Source organism: Lycorma delicatula, chromosome 3, assembly GCF_047948215.1.
Source record: "Lycorma delicatula isolate Av1 chromosome 3, ASM4794821v1, whole genome shotgun sequence".
Lineage (NCBI taxonomy): Eukaryota > Metazoa > Arthropoda > Insecta > Hemiptera > Fulgoridae > Lycorma > Lycorma delicatula.
This window is the reverse complement of record NC_134457.1, coordinates 219,084,383-219,101,649: the sequence shown is the minus strand read 5'-3', so window position 1 is coordinate 219,101,649 and position 17,267 is coordinate 219,084,383. Positions and strand designations below refer to the sequence as shown.

The 17,267-nt window shown below is 32.5% G+C and overlaps 1 protein-coding gene across 12 annotated transcripts in view; it reads right to left on the bottom strand.

Annotated features, from left to right (window-relative positions):
* LOC142322429 (glutamate receptor ionotropic, kainate 2-like) overlaps window positions 1-17,267 on the bottom strand; it is a 722,458-nt gene that overhangs the window by 296,323 nt on the left and 408,868 nt on the right. For all 12 annotated transcript variants that reach the window (XM_075361507.1, XM_075361506.1, XM_075361508.1 and 9 more), the window contains exon 7: window positions 14,591-14,644. In XM_075361507.1, the coding sequence (XP_075217622.1) occupies window positions 14,591-14,644 (54 nt within the window). The remainder of the gene's footprint in view (window positions 1-14,590; window positions 14,645-17,267) is intronic.

The window sequence follows — 17,267 nt, the reverse complement described above, 5'->3', positions numbered from 1 at the left end:
TAACCGGGATTCGAAGCTGGGATCTCCGGATGAAAGGCCGGAACACTACCACTCGCTCCACGGAGGCTGGCCACTTCATTACACTTAAATTGATACGATTTCACTACGGTTAACTTAAGGTATTAAGCTTAGACCGAAGGTTTAAAATTTTTGCAGAGTCTTATTTTTCACTTGTTAGTTATTCTAGTAATCTTATTCTTCAATGTTCACCATCCTTCATTGACCCAAAAATTCTTTGCAGCACTTTCCTATCAAATCTCTTTAGGTTTTCTTCATCAACCGTAGCCAGTCTCTATGTTTCAATGTTGTAACCGGTCTCACCAAACTTTCATACATTTTAAATTTTGCTGCTTACATGCCGGCACGGTAGCGTGTGTGAAAATGCCATGCCTAACCGGGATTTGAACCCGGGACCTCCGGGTGAAAGGCTGAGACGCTACCAGTCGCGCCACAGAGGCCGGCATTATGATAGTACCTAAAGAATTTTTAAGTCTCCTATGCATCCCCTAACAAAGAAAATCAAATATTTTTAAAGGTTATTTGGTGAGGGCATTAAAAACTCTTTTTTTTTAGCAAATACTTATATTAATTTCTTATTGATTGCATATGTAAGCTTTAATTGTGGTAGTGTTAATAATTTGAACTTTGGTTTTACCCAATTAAGGATTTAAATTTTTTTTAACGGAATTTAATTTAACGATTGGTCAAATTGTCAAAAAATATAGACAGTTGTACGTGTGGTAGTACAAAGGTTATATTTGATTTCTCATCGAAGTTTTCCAAAATATCATACGAATCAATCAACCAAGACATTATTACTTCCTCTACTGAATAGAGGAAGTGTACATAATGCCGTAGAAAAGGATTACTTTTTATTTTTTATATTTATTAAAAAAGGGTAAGTAAAGAAAGGTACACGATAGAGATCTCTTTAAATTGCAATAACAATAACTTTTAAGCACGTAATTTTTCCCGTTTCATGCATCATTTTATGCATTTTTAAACCACAAAATTGGTGAATCCTTAAAACGTCATCACATGTAAACTTAAAGTTTTCTAAGTCTTTCATTCGTATCTTAATACAAAGATTTAAATATAATAAATCTGGTTCCTATTTCTCAAGCGTTACACGATAGTATTACTGGTATAATGCGATAAGACTATATAAGTAATAGTACCTCATACATTCTAAGCCGATTATCCATCCTTGATTTTTTTTAAAAAGTTGGGTTATTATTTTAAAAATTATTTTATTGTGAGTTTAAAGTTTCAGTTATTTTTAATTAAACAGATTTACAAATTAATGATTAATTAAATTATCTAAACTGATTTGAAGAAGCTGTCTTTAACATATTATTTTATAAGATAAAAAGATGACCATGATTTTTGAAATCATTAAAGTATAAAATGTCTACATGCATGATGCAGTAACAGTTATACGCAACTACCATGAGACGGCTCTGAAATTGAGATGACACTTGTAATTCTCAAGAATTACAAGCGAAACTGATCGCATTGTTTCCTTCACTAGCCGAATGTATAATTACTCATCAACATTCTGATTTCACGGAAATGCAATCGATATATTTCCTACCCTAAATATTAAACGGGTTTACTCTGTTTCCCGAAAAGATTATTTATATAATGAACATCATTACTCTTAAAGAAAACAACTCTGATCCTAATAATCCTAAAAATGAATATTTTTAACGTAATAGCGATTTATTTATTTAGCGCATAGCACAAAGAAACAACATAGATTACAGTAAAAAATTAGAAACAAATATCTAACAAATTAATGTAAGCTATTGATTCTGGAATCGCTATTAGGAAATCTTCAGGAGTCCCTTCATAAGCTGTCCAACGGAAAACTTCTGAGATGTGTTTAACGGTTTGATTTTCACCACACCCGCAAAGGGGCGTCAGTGTTTTAACCCATTTATACAGAAAAAAGGCGCACCTAGCATGCTGAGTTAGTATTCTGTTTACGTTGATCATGTCTAACGTGGCAAGTCAAAACCCTGCGGCTTTTGAGTAATACATGGGATTTGGTTATTCTGCTTTGTCGTCCATTGTTGAAGCCAGGCGTCAATTAGGTTAAATCTTTCCTCTGTGGCAGCAATTGCTGTTCTGATAGATGGCTTTCTAGATAGAAGGCGACCATGATTGGCATCCTTAATGTCCTCATGTATTGGTAGGATTCGATTCTCGATAATCTTCTTGTACTCTCTTATAACAGCGCTCATACGGCGCAGATTTGGGGGTGGTGTGTGGCTCAATATTGGGATCCATTCCACAGGAGTAGACCTGATAACCCCGGCAATAATTCTCATAGTTATTAAGTTGAGCATCAATTCTATGAATATAAGGGCTTTTAAGCCACACTGGGGCACAATATTCTGCAGCCGAGAAGACGAGGTTCAGAACCGATGCGTGGAAAGTGGAAGTCGATACTCCCCACGTTGTTTCACAGAGTTTATATATATATAATGTTGTTTCTCGCTTTCAATTTCTCTGCAATAATAGCGATAAGATAGCGTGTTGCAAGGGTTATCTTAACGGTGCATAGGATAAAATAAGGCAGCTTATTTGAGAAATATGTTCGTATAACAATAGACAAATCAATCCAGAATATGTTTATTTGTCACGTCAAACATTGATATCTCATGGTAGATAATATTTTAATTGAATTAAACAAATTACTTGTACTTAAAGAGGGAAATACGAAAATTATTGTGAAATTTTACTGTTACTTTTATTAAACATTCATACTGAGTATTATTTAGCCTCCGGTAATTACCTTTCGATAATATTTCAGAGGCTGAATGAGGATGATATGTATGAGTGTAAATGAAGTGTTGTCTTGTACAGTCTCAGTTCGACAATTCCTGAGACCTGTGGTTAATTGAAATCCAACTACCAAAGAACACCGATATCCACGACCTAGTACTCAAATCCGTGTAAAAATAACTGACTTTACTAGGACTTGAACGCTGGAACTCTCGACTTCCAAATCAGCTGATTTGGGAAGACGCGTTCACCACTAGACCAAGCCGCCTGGTCGATTTTGAAAATCAATTTTTCTCAAACATTACTATTTCAATTCCAGACGTTTCTTTAAAACAGTTCACAAGAACTTAAATTTCAAGGCGTACCTTAAAACTGCTGAAAATTGGTTTGACGATAGGGTTGCCATTTTTAAAATAAAGCAGGAGATCTGATTGGTTTACAGGATGAAAAGGTTGATCGGGAACTTCACTTTAAGAATATATTAACGGATTTAGTGCATTCAGTCACCGACCATCAGTATTGGTGATTTGCGATCAATTCTTTTGGTATCAGTCACATGCCGGCGCGTTTATTGAAAGTTATATTTCGTTATTCGTATTCAAAAAATTAGTTACGCTCTTAGATAAACGATTATTGAATTTCCATCTTCATTCGTCACGGCAATCACGGTACATTGAAAATCAGTCGGTATGGTACATTGAAAATCAATCAGTCGGTATGGTACATTGAAAATGCGTATTTAAAAAAAGTGGTTACCAAAATTTTTATGTAGTAAGCATCTAAATAATAAATACAGCCCTTTTATTTGTTTTTTAAATCTAATTTGAAATCACCTAAGGTTTCAATAATAATTATAATTCCAAATATTACGATTAAAGGTAAGTATTAAATTGATTTATTTGCATTTTATTTCGAGTAAAACGTCTATGCTCTGAAGCCCGATTCTAATAATTTGTATAGGGTTGGCTAGAAAGTAATTTCGGTTTTCACAAATGGATAGCTTTATATTTGTTTTGAAGGGTTCCTGCTAATGTTATGATTTTTTGGCATTTGATGTCTGTCACTTTTAGCGCACTTGAAACAAATTGCACGTAATTTTGTTTGTAACTGTTGATTTACGGTCAATTTTAACATGGAATGCAAACAGGAACATTTTCGATCTATTTTAATTTTTAATTATCGTTAAGGCAAGAAAGCTGCAGAGGCTCACAAAGAGATATGTGAAGTTCATGGTGTTCGCCATGAACTTCGCCTAACAGAACGTACGTATCAGAATCGGTTTAAAAAATTCAGTGCTACGGATATTTCACTCAAAGATAACCAACGTTCTGGTAGCCCTACTGAAGTCGATGAAGACCTATCAAAACCGTAATTGAATCGGATCGTCATACAACTGTGCAGAGAGGGTAAACGTGTCACATTAAACAATAGAAAATTACATTAAATGTCTTGGATTCGTGACCGGAACGCAAGAATGGCGGGAGTTTCGATATTTCTCCCTACAGATCGCAGAGCCTGGACAATGTCCCTTGCTGCTGTATCTTTCTATTATTGGGCGAGTTGCATCGGTTATTTAGTGACGGTTATAAATTTTAAGTTTTATTTACGGACGGATTTGGTAATTTGCGTTCCTATCCGTATGGACCATAGTGAAATTTATTTACTGGTTCTGACCGTGAAAGACTAAGCTTTTGAGCCTAGTAGTCCCGGCGTGAATCCCCTTCAGTCCATCCGCTTTAGTCCTTTCGGTACCAGCACCTATGGGCTAGCAGAAATGCGCCTACCGGAGCGCTAGTTATTTGGAGGTAGAAATGCGCCCCGTTCTCCAGAGGGAGTCGCATATGCTGACTGAATGAAATTGTGATCTCTTCGTGATACGGTGTGGGGTGTTGTCTAGCTTTTTATAGTTTTAACAAAATATAAATGCGAAAACGGTCACTTTCGCGGCCGGAATTTTCGGGAGGTTACCATTTATAGGTTATGCGATATAGAGGCTCCTAAGCCTGGTTTGTCATTTTTGACTCTCGTATCGCCTCTTGAAAGTGGTTCGTTTAATACGGAATGAGGCTGGTTTTTATACCCTGTGGAGTACGGTCCTCTCGGCAGATGTCCCGGAGATGGCCGTGTTCGGACACGGCCGCTCTCCCGAACAGTCTGCGTGCCTGCGCCACCACCACCTCGCATACGGTGTGTGGATTCGTTAAGAAGTTCGATATTTAGATTCCGCATGAATTGAAAGAGGTTGACTTAACACAACTAATCAATATTTGCGATATGCATCTCAAACGCGGTAAGTCGACTCTTTTTTGAAATGAATCGTTACTGGTGATGAAAAATAGATCGTCTACAAGAACACTGATCGAAAACGATCATGGTTCAAGCGTAATCGACCGGAACAAACCTCATCGAAGACTGAATTGCATTACAAGTATCATGCTGTCAATTTGGTTGGATTACAAAGGTGTTGTATAATTTTTGAGCTGCTTCCAAGTAACCAAACGATCAATTCAGATTTACCGTCAATATAGCTGGAGGATGCAATCTATGAAAAACGGCCAGAATTGTTATATCTCAAAGGAATCGTTTTCCACTAAAACGATGCAAGGACTCGCACATATTCGGTAACTCGTAGAAAGTAATCAGTTAGAGGGTCTAAAAATGACCACCGGTTAAGCCCCTCAGGGCTCAGAACGGTGAGGGTGGTGTGGTGACCGGAATAGCCAAAAGGTGGGAATCTTCCCCTACGGGGTTGGGATGGAGCTCGATTTCGAATTTTGCAAAATTCTTTGAATAGTAAAGCTTACATTAATGATGATGACCTGAGATCACCCTCCGTTCAGTTATTTGTTGATAATTTTTGATTATTGCCGCTGTCAGTAGGCGCGATCTGGCGCGATCGGGTGTTTTGGCAACTAGTATTAATTTACTAGACCAGTTCTGTTTATGATGTGGACAGAGAAGGTAGACATAGCGCCTTTTCCTTTACGGATCACATGAAAATTGACATAATTCATACTTGTAATTAATTAGTTTTCTGTTTTCATTAGTATGTTTTCTGTTTAATAGCGTATTGTTGTTTTAAGTAAAACAATACGCTATTAAAGTTTAATAGCGAAATTTTAAATAACAGTGATTCACGCATCCAGTGATTCTTTACCACTACCTATACCGTCCACTTAAATCATTATGGCCGTTAAAATAAGGACCAGAAGTTCTATGAGCGCGGAATCATGAAGTTGCTAGAAAGATAGCAAATAGTTATCGAACGGAATACAAAAATTTAACTGATTAAAGTTCATTCTTTGTATAATAAACTGAGTTTTATTTTACACTATAAAACCGAAATTACTTATTTGCCGATATGGTTTGACGCCATCAAAACATGGGGGTTTAATTTCGCATTTATTTAAATACCGACTTGCTTAAATATGCTTTTGTCAGTTCCCAACAGAATATCACATCTTCCCCGATCGCATTAAAGGAATCTAAATGATAAAAACTGGACAGTTCGATATAAATTTCAAGCAACTTTATCTCACATTGCAGACTAAATTTTTTGCATACTTCTACTTCACATTAGTAATAAAAATGTAAAAACACGTAAATTAATCAGCAATAATGTAATTTAATTTGCATTATTCATTTAATATTAGAGTTTAACATCTGTTTAATTAATACATCTAATAAATATAATTTTTGAGTATTATAACAATAATAATTTAATTTAAAATTAAATATTAAATACAAAAATGATAACTAATCGTTTACGTAAACGGGTAGGTTTACGTAATATACGGATGATAAACGTTTTTAAAAATTCCTTCTCTGATATAAGGAATTACTTTTGTTACTCCCCTAAAAAGCTATTCATGTATTTTACTTGTGTTTACTATGCATTTTACTTGTTGATAAGTTTATGGAAACAGATTTCCCCCTCAGATCCATTTCTTGTTCAAATTCTTCTCCGTATCTGTTTTGAAATCACGATTTCGTTCTTCTACATCACTACACTAAATAAACATGACTATCACTGAATCTGTGCAGTGAACGACAAATCGAGTTTATATACACTACTGATTTTAACTTCATAACGTTATTAAAAATTACATTTCATTTTAATCAAATAAGAAAAAATACATACTTATTAAGAATATAAATACGTGTATTTATAAAAATATGTATATAACGTAATCAAAATAAGAACGAAATCAGAAATAGTGTAATTTTTTTTTTAAATCTGATTCAGTGAACCGAAATCGGATAAATTTTATTATATTTCTTGTTTTCAAACGATTGTAAACCCGATTCAAGGGTTCCATTCATTCTTTTTATCATCATCAGTGAATTATTGCGGTGTCTTTTCAATTAGTAGGCAACGTGACTCGCATCAGCCTAATTTCGGCCTGCTGTGTTATTTAACCTAATAATCCTTTATTTCATTATTTTAAAGTAATCTTTTTTTGTAAAATTTATTAGGGATTCAGCCTGGTTTATCCATAATCTCAATATTGAATCATGTGAATTTAAAAATGCAAAAGTAAAGTTACGTCTATTTTTATATGATAATTAATTTTTCAAATTATTTTATTAAAGTAGTTAATTTTCTATTTCAGTGTCTCTCAGTACAAACATAAAAGGCTTTTTAATATTGTTTTCTAAAATACTAAAAAAATTTTTTTGGAAATACTTAACTATTAGTTAGTTTTGAAAATAAATATTCTCAGATTTAATTTATCTGGAGAAACGGTTAATATGTATAAGCTAGAAAATTAATAAGGAAATAATTGTGAGTAATTTTGCATACAATTAAGAAAAAAACCTTACCATTAATTATTTAGAAGTTTTATTTTATTTTTGCAACATCTGTGACATTAAATGATAAACCGCCTATTCCGCCTCCGAAACACCGTAAGGTATTACTTCACAGGATGATATATATGTATGTAAATGAAGTGTAGTCTTGTACAGTCTCAGGTCGACCGTTCCTACTGCCGGCCTCCGTGGCGCGAGTGGTAGTGTCTTGGCATTTTATCCAAAGGTTCCGGGTTCGAATCCCGGAAAAAATTATCATTCATCTCATTCTCTGAAGTAATACCTAACGGTGGTCCTGGAGGTTAAAAAAAAGTCGATCGTTCCTGAGACGTGTGTTTAATTGAAACTCTACCTCCAAATAAAGTCCGTGCTTGCGCGGATGGGCGGCGGTAGTGAAGCTGTGGGACTCCTGCGCCTCCTGCTTTGGCACCCCCGGGATTGTGCTATACTTAATTCCAAACCCGGCCCCGGGAGGAGAGGAACGGTGAAGTAAGAGTTTTAGTCGGTAGGGCGCGGGCACACATAGGCTCTTAATAAAATCTAACCGAACCCGTGCGAGTCCGACACTCCCCCACAAGTGGGGGGTACGTTAATGGTATTTCTCCGCAACACCGATAAAAAAAAATACCACCAAAGGATACTGTTATCCACGATCTAGTATTCAAATCTGTGTAAAAGTAACTGCCGTTACTAGATCTACCTAACTGCCTGTGAACCTTAAAACTCTTCGACTTCGAAATCAGCTGATTTGCGATTACGAGTTCACCTCTAGACCAACCCGGTGGGATCACTGTTCTTATCCTATTCAATGTTTTGTAAAAAAAAAAAAAAAACAAAGGTAAATACGTAAATTAATGTTTTTAATTAAAAAAAATTTCTGAAATGCGAAATAAAACGGGGGTTTTTCCTCAAAATATGATCTTAAGAATTACAGCTGAAAAAGTGAAATAAACTTCCTGTAATACCTGTAATATATATTTAAATTTTAAAAAAATAATTAGGTATTCAGTTGCTTCTTTTCTTCTGCTTTTTAGTCGGTTAGACTACTTTTACTTTTTAACGTAACTTTGTATCTTAGCAGTAAATCCATGCCGTTCAGTATTTAACTATAAGCTAAATACCGTTCAATAACATATGAACTGTTAATAAGTTTAGTGTCAATAATATTTATTAATTATTCTATTAAATTCAATGTTATTTATAATTTATTTTGTATGATAGTTGTAATTATGTAGAAGATAGAAAAAAATCCAATTAAAAATTTAAGGTAAGTTTAATATAGTTGACTAATATTTTCAGGTTATAAACCATAGAAATTGACACTATATATTGTAAAAATTAAAAAAAAATACAAAAAACAAAAAAAATTACAAAAATATATTTGATTACATATATAAAATTATTTTTTAAAAAAGCATTTATTTAACTAATATTAATATTAACATTAATAAAAAAAGGAAACAAATTAGAAAATCCCTCTAAAAAGTAAAAAATAAATTATATAAATATCTAATAAATAACCGATAAATAAAAGTAATAATTATTAAATATTAAAATTAAAAGTAATGAAAATATTTAGTTAAATAAATGCGTGGCGCAGTTTATATAACAATATTTTCGAATAAGTATTTATAGATATTTGCTGTATTTTAAAATATATTTTTTTGTTTAATGAGGTTGTTTTATATATGTATATATGATCTCAAAAACTGAATGAAAGTAGTCTCAGACCTCTATCTTCATATTTATAATTTATAATTTCACAGAGAGAGCAGAAAGCAGGGATAAATATTTCGCGAGCCGAAACTCGCTAACGAATTGTTTTCTGATCTATGTTTCTATGAATCTTTTATTTTTGGTTATAGAATCATCTCCCGAGAGATCGTTGTGTAATTTGGAATCACTTTTATAAAGAAGAAGAGATGAAATAAGTGTAGGAGGACGAAAAATAAAAGACAAAAGGTTTTCTGATGAAATGGTAATTCTAGCTGAGGCACACACGCTTTTCAAAAATTGTAATAAATACAGGAAATAACAAAGAGGATTTATAGGTAAGAAGAAGCGAAAGAAGAGTAGGAAAAGTAAAAAAATTATAGATATTTGGATATTATGGTGACACAGCACTAGAAGAGCGAAGTTTAAATAAAAGGAAGGGTAGCGATGACAAAGGAAAACTTCAGTAAAATAGGGAATTACTAAGTAGTAAAGTCTGGACTTAGAGTTAAGAAAGAGGTTAGCCAAATACTATTTACTATTAAATGGAGGGTCTTATTATATGGGAGTGAAGCGTAGATCATAAGGAAGAGGAAGAACGATTGCATTAAGGCTTTTGAGATGTGGTTATGGAGAATGGTGAGAAAATAAGAGACGGATAAAGTGAAGAATGAGGAAGTAATGAACACAACATAAAGGAAAATATTGAACATAAAGGAAGAAAGAGCACTTATACGAGAAGTACACAAATGAAAAGAAAACTGGTTAGAACTTGTGGTTATCGGAAATATTGACAATTGATTTGGAAGGTTAATAGAAGGAGAAAACATCGAAGAAGAAGGACGAAGTTAATAGATGAGGTGAAGATCAGAACCTACAAGGTGTCGAAGGAGAAGGCTTGAAACAGAAATGGATGGTGACAGAAGTGACGTAAGGGACCTGCCGCCAGGCAGAACACAAGTTGATGAATTAAACGAAGTATTTACACTTACAAAAAAATATCACTAAGCAGTAACTACAAATGTGACTGTAAGGCTTTTTTATATTCACTCTACTCATAAGCACTAAGTAAATATCCATTAGCATTAACTCATTAGGTAATTATGAGTTTAAATCTACTTTATTATTTTTTATTCTAATTAATAAATTTTAACAATTTACATGTTATTGTAATCGCAGTGAAAAATAGTATTCTTATAAACTAATTATTTATGTTTTTATATAAAAATTTTGGTATTGAGTTTCTCGTAAAGTATAATAGAATAATTAATGCTAAAAAAAAATCAGTGCACGAAGACCTACGAAGTAGAAGACTGAAGAATCAAAATAATTATAATCGTTTTTTAATAATCGGTTATCCGACTGATAATTAATTTTGGAGTAATGCAGTATAAAGTTTGTCACTTATTGTAGAAAAATGTTACACTATGTTTAAGATTATTTAAATATTATTAGATTATTTAAGATTATTTATCTTTTTTCTAAAGATAAGCATATATGATTCAAAAATTAATCAAGAACATGAATTTCTATATTTATTTTAGTACCTTGTTTTATCGAACTCCGTAGCGCACACAGTTATGCTAACAACGGAAAAAATGTTGTTATATTTATAGAAAAAGGATAGCGTCCTGATAGAAGGAGTTATAAAAACTTATTGAATCGTTTAAATAATCTTTTTAAAAATTCGTAGATATGAATTTTTGTAATTCTTTTGGTTCTTTTTGAACCCCATGTGCGCATACTATTTTAGCAACAAAATAAGAAATTTAAAAAGCAGCGTACAAAAAAATCTGCTTTGCAATTTGTAAATTTTATGCGATCGAAGAATTTTTTGAAGAATAGAATTTCGGAGACCAGCGCATATGATACTTAGTAAAAAAGTATTTTTTATGAAAAACTTGTATAAATATAATTTTTTCCAAATTTAATCTGCCTGCAGTTACAAAATTCTTGATTTTGTTTCTCGGAGTTGATGTAATTTTTATCAGCTACATAAATGTATTCAATAATCATAGCGGAGTGAATAAATAACTAAATAAACTGTATTTAGTTTTAAAGAAATATGTTTTTTAAGGCGGAGAGAGTCATGTGCCATATAGCAGGAATTCTACTTAGCTGTGGAGATCTGGGGCAACTGAGGAGGAAGTTACTTATAGGAGTTGCATATAGCACGTTGCTATACGGTGCAGAAATCTGGACGTACGTGGTGGTGCGGTACAGATAGTACAGAGGGAGAATTGAGGCCTTGCATAGGAGGTGTTGCCTTCGGATTACAACAGCCTACAGAACTGTTTCTTTGGAGGCTGCGGAGGTCTTGGCGGGGATTACATCCCGTACACTTAGCGATCGCACGCAGGAGAAGGCTACAAGAACTTGGTACCTTGAATCCGACTGAGAAGAGAGAGGCGATCACGGAAGCGTTGATGAGGGCACGGCAAGAAAGATGGGACGGATGTGAGAAGGGCAGGTGGACCTATAGAGTAATAAAGGATGCTGGAAGATGGTCCAGAAGAACCTATGGTTCGTTGGATTTTAATTGGAACTGACGTAATGTTTGAACCGGAGGAACTAATGAGGATTATGCTGTATAGTGAAGAATATTGATCTGCCGTTTTCAGATTTGCAAGAGCGTTAATGACGAAATTACGGATTATCGAGGAAAATCGTAGGCCCCAAGAAGGGATCGTCGGAGGATGCGGAGGCAGAAGGCGCGCGGCTGAGAACCTAGGGGGTTACTCGTACGTGTGGGGGTCGCCTAGGTGCGATGAGGCCGTGGGCACTCCACTCCCGCCTCTCATGGTGACCCGTGAGGTAAGTATGCTGTAGTGTTCAATTGTCTGTGAGGTGTTTATGTGACTGATGTGATGTGATGTGTGGAATGGGCGGCGTGAGGTGTGTATTTGGAGTGATGATTGGATCTCGTGGAGTGTGTGGTGTGATTTTAATCTGGTGTGAGGTACCTTATGCGTGTGTAAGGTCGGTGTCTGTTGACTGTGGTGTCTGAATGTATGGGAAGGCGTATTTCCCCCTTCCTGAGGTAATGCACACCAACTGTACCAGGAAGAATGGGTAGTCAGGGGCGGAGGTTTAGTCGGTAGTATGCAGGAACACATACGAATTTAATAACATCTGGCGGAACCTGTTAGCGAGTTTGAAACTGTCGAGGCGCCCGTAAATGGGGTTCCTCTACCTCTTTAAAAAAAAATTAAAAAATTTTACCTTCACAACTTGTTAAGATTTGAATTAAATTAATATTAATTAATTTTCCATTTTCCTACTTTTAATTATCAGAATGAAGGCCCATAATAACCTGTACAATTTTAAATATTCATAGACGGTTGAAAAATAGTTTCGTAATATTTAATATTTCGTTTTAAACAACTGTTAAACCGAATTAATCTTCAATCTAAACAATTATCTTAAAAACACTTAATAAAACTAGCAAACAATTATATAAAAAAAATTAAATTTAAATAAATCCAGACAAAATTGTTTAACAACTTATTAGGAAGGAAAATAATTCTGTAAAGAAAACTGAACAAGTTTTGCGAAGAATACGTTTAATATACGTCAATCAGTCGAAGATAGTCCCGTGCAACAAACAAACAAAAAAAAAAATCTTTTCGGTGAACAACATGAATCTTAGTCTTGAATTCATTAAGTTTTTGCTGGTAAACAACGGAAATTTTTCAAAAAGTTAACAGTTGTTTTTTATCCGCTAATTAAATATTTTTAATATGAGTAACAGTTTAAAAAACTACCAAGAGTATAATAAATTATTCTTTCTTCAAAATTCTTATCTGAATTTTCATGCAGCGTATCTATTATATTCTTAAAGAATGATTGATGGTAAAAATATTATAAAGTAAATGTTGAATAAATTAAATTTTTGATAAAAAAAAAAATGTATATTAAGCCTAGTAGACTACACAAAACCATCATTATACGATACACGTTTAATTTAAATTAATATTTTTTTTAAGACGCCGGAAAGAACAGGATGTGAAAAGATAAGTAATGTAAGAAAAGCTTGTAACGTTAAAATGATGATGTTGGCAATATATTTTTTAACGCCTGAGACCTTTTTAACCAGGTATTTTTCAGATAGAAGCAGTCTGTCTAATTGACTCAACACTTAAATTTAAAAACATTTTATTATTTATTTAAAATTCTATAGAGAAAGAAATTAATGCTAAAACTAATATATTCTACCAGTTCTGTGGATATTTTATAAAACACTTTGACGATCGTAACGGTAAGAATTACGATAAAGATATGTACGATATATTTTTAAAATATGTATAAATTTCTTTTGTTAAGAATTTTTATTTATTTTTTTAAAAAAAGGAACTTTAATTATATTTCTTACTTTCTTTTTCTCATAAGCTGGATGATTGTGCAGGAAAACGTGGGCAACGTCTTCTCCGCTACGAAAGTAGATATATTTTAAACCCACATTAAATGAGAAATTACGACAAAAAATACACTGATGTGATTCCCTCTTTAAGTACCAAAATGAACATCTAAAAATCTAAAGTTTTATTTAACTATTTACTGATAAGTTTATTTTTATTTAGTTTAATTATTAAATGTTTTGGTTATACGTACGTTGCTGGCGGATCGGGAACGTAAAGTTCCCTTATGATTAAAGGATCAGTTTAGGAACAAGGTTGCTTGAGCTTTCTATGTTAAGATTTTTTCGCGCGGTTTCTTTCCTGGATAGTCGTTTCAGACTGTATCTGGTAGTGTATATAAACAGGTTTGTAGGGTCGCTCTGTATAATTATTGGATGGGATCCTTTGATCCTGTTTTTTGTAATCAAAAAAGTTACTCTTCCTTAATATTTCTTCAGTCTTCTGAATTAAATTTTAAAATTCAGCCGAAAGTAAGGAATACAATTGTACCGTTCTTGTGTTTTATGTTGTCACGATGTCTATTTAATTTTAAAACTCATCAGCTAAGATATAGTGCGACTAGTGTACAAGAGAAATTAATAAACGACAAGAACAACAATACAGATGTACAAGCTTCAAGGTTATGTGGCGATTTCATATATATATATATATATAAACACATAATAAACATAAAGTAAACAATTTAAAAAAAAATACTATATGTACTGAGTCGAATCCAAATGCCTCTAGGCTTTGATAAACACCAATCAATAATTTTAAAACAATGATGATGAATATTACACAAAATGTCAAGGCTGTGATGACAGAATTGTTAAAAACGAAAAAAGTAAAATAGATAATTGTAAACTAATACTTACAAAACTTGTAAAGAGATAATGATATTTGTAATCGTTCATCTGCAACTGAAGAATCTGCAACGAAAAAAATTATTGTTAGCGACGGTTTACCTGTTAAAAAAGAAAGTGAATTTCCAACATAATATTTTACACACCATAATATAGTTCTACACCGTAAATTTTTATGCTCATCCTCAGAAACTAAATTTTATATGGTTTTACAATCATTATTAGTTTACTTAATTGGAATTTACGTCAGTGGTACAATGTAACTGCGTTCGACAAAAATTCAAATGATTTCCAGGATTCAAGAGGAAGAACTTATTTTCTGGAACAGGTAAGTTTAATTTGCTTTTCTTATACCGTTAATAGCAATACTAGAGAGAATTTTTATGGTATGGTAGATCTGTTACCTACAGATATCTGTTGAAATTTATAAAGATTTTCCGGGTTTTTTTTTGGGGGGGGGGAATTTTGAGGTCACAGCGGACTACTTTGGTCAACTCTGGTTCGTCTTTACTTTTTTTTTTCTTGATTGCTTCCCAATACTATTTCATTCTGTCATATCTTGCTTTTTTGAGTTCTGAACAAACCCTCGTTGTGGTTTTCTTTTCTTTAATTTTAAATTAGGAATTTACTTCTTTTAGTATTTTTATATTGTCAGTTTTGTTTCGTAAATCTTCTATTGTGATTACTAGTTCTTGCATATCTTGTTTAATTTCACTTATCCAGGTCGGTATTTTGGACATTTATTTCAAAGAAATCCACCAATAATTTAAATTTGCAGGCGATAAAAATCATATATTTTCTAATGCAAAAATTGTTCTAATAACAAAATAAAGGGTGCACAAATAATTTGATTTAACGGTTGATTGATAAATAAATGAAAAATTATTGAGAATTATAACTGCTATTTAAATTTTTATGAGATGTAGGTCACGAAAGGAAACGTTTTTCTCTTAACAATTATTCTTTACTAGCCGTTCTGGTCGGTAAAACTTGAGTTTCGTACTATATTAAAATTATTTTTTCATTGTTTTGAGTTCTACTATAATTGAAGAAACTTAATCAATGTGTGTAAGAAACATAAATTTGTAAAATAGAGTTTGATCGCTTGTCATGCTGGTAAAACGATTTCAAATTTCTAATACTTCATTGTGAAATAATATAAAGGATTATTTTTTAATTATGTTTTAGAATAACGTATAATCTACCGTAAAGTATTTTTTTTAAATTTCTAATTTTTGATTTTAATATGGAGACATTAAATTGAAATTTTGATTTTCAAGAGAGTGTTGTCGTTTTAGAAAGAGCTTCAAGAAAAGTCATTTTCCTAGAAAAATATCAAGAATTTATTGTATTCTAAGCTTATTGAAGTTACTGTACTCAACAATAACAGAAAGTTGACATTCCAATAAGTTTTGATGGATATAATCTTTTTCTTCACATCTTTTTTCCCTCTGATTTAGGTCTCGGTTTTGAAAAGTTGAACGTATCGTACCTAATTATTGTTAATAGACATATTTAGTGCTAAAAATTTCCTTTTTTTTAACAGCCAAAAACTGGTTTTTTGTTTAATTTGTTCGAAATGCCTTGAAATCGAACATAAAAAATTAAATATTTAAATTACAAGTAAAACGATGTTTTTACTTAATTTTTTAACTCTCTACTACATTAATACAAAATGACAAAGTTTGTTTGTACGTTTGTCACTTGGAATTGGAGAATTCAGTATTTAAATATTTGAACAGTTTTATACAAAAAATCTAATTCCAGGAACAAAAAGAAATTTAATGATGTCAAAGGGATCAGGCCCTTTTTGATCCCAACATTCACTGTTTTTCCTATAATCTGAATTAAAAATAAGTATTTCCGTAAATTCAAAATATTTTTTGTAAAAATCAGTTCAGGTCCAGGAAAAATGAAAAAAAATAAATACTGTCTAGAATGTGAAATAAATTGTATTTTTCTTTAATTGAAGGTGCCTTAGCTAGCTTACACCTTTAAATAAACAAAAACTGAAATATAGTGTTATTCAGTTGTGTTTTGGAAAAAATATATGACACCCTCAAGAATAAGCATGGATCTAAATATTGTGCACCTTGTTCTGGTCCTTATGACTTCAGTCTGTAAATACTGTAGTGCCGCTTAACTTACAAAAATTAAACATTGGAATACACAAAATTTTCTTCATCAAAGTACGTTCAACACTTACAGGGCCAAGGTAGAAACATATTTATGTCCAAAAGCCCAGACCGACTTGCTAACATCTTTTGACATCTACCTTTCTTAATATATGAAAATAAAGTAATGAAATATTTAAATCATTTATTTTCAAAACGCATTTTACTTACAGGAATATACCTAAGGAACTTGATTTCAAGACAGTTTAAGCTCCCTTGAACATGCATATTAATTCTCAACTATTAGAGAATTAGGCTACCGTCAAAACAGAAACTAAAACTGCGTATTTTTTGTGCTTAATTTCTATAGGTCTTCTTTAAATAAACTTCAAACAACAAAAATATCGTTGAAAATAACACGTTATAACATAAAACTCAATATTTCCTTCGATTAGTTTGAAGATATTACTTTTGAATACGTTCTTCTTTTCTGACACTAACTCCCTTTATAGCATATTTTAATGGAGAATACTCTACAAAATACTGCATAATCGTATGTTATACGAATACTGAAA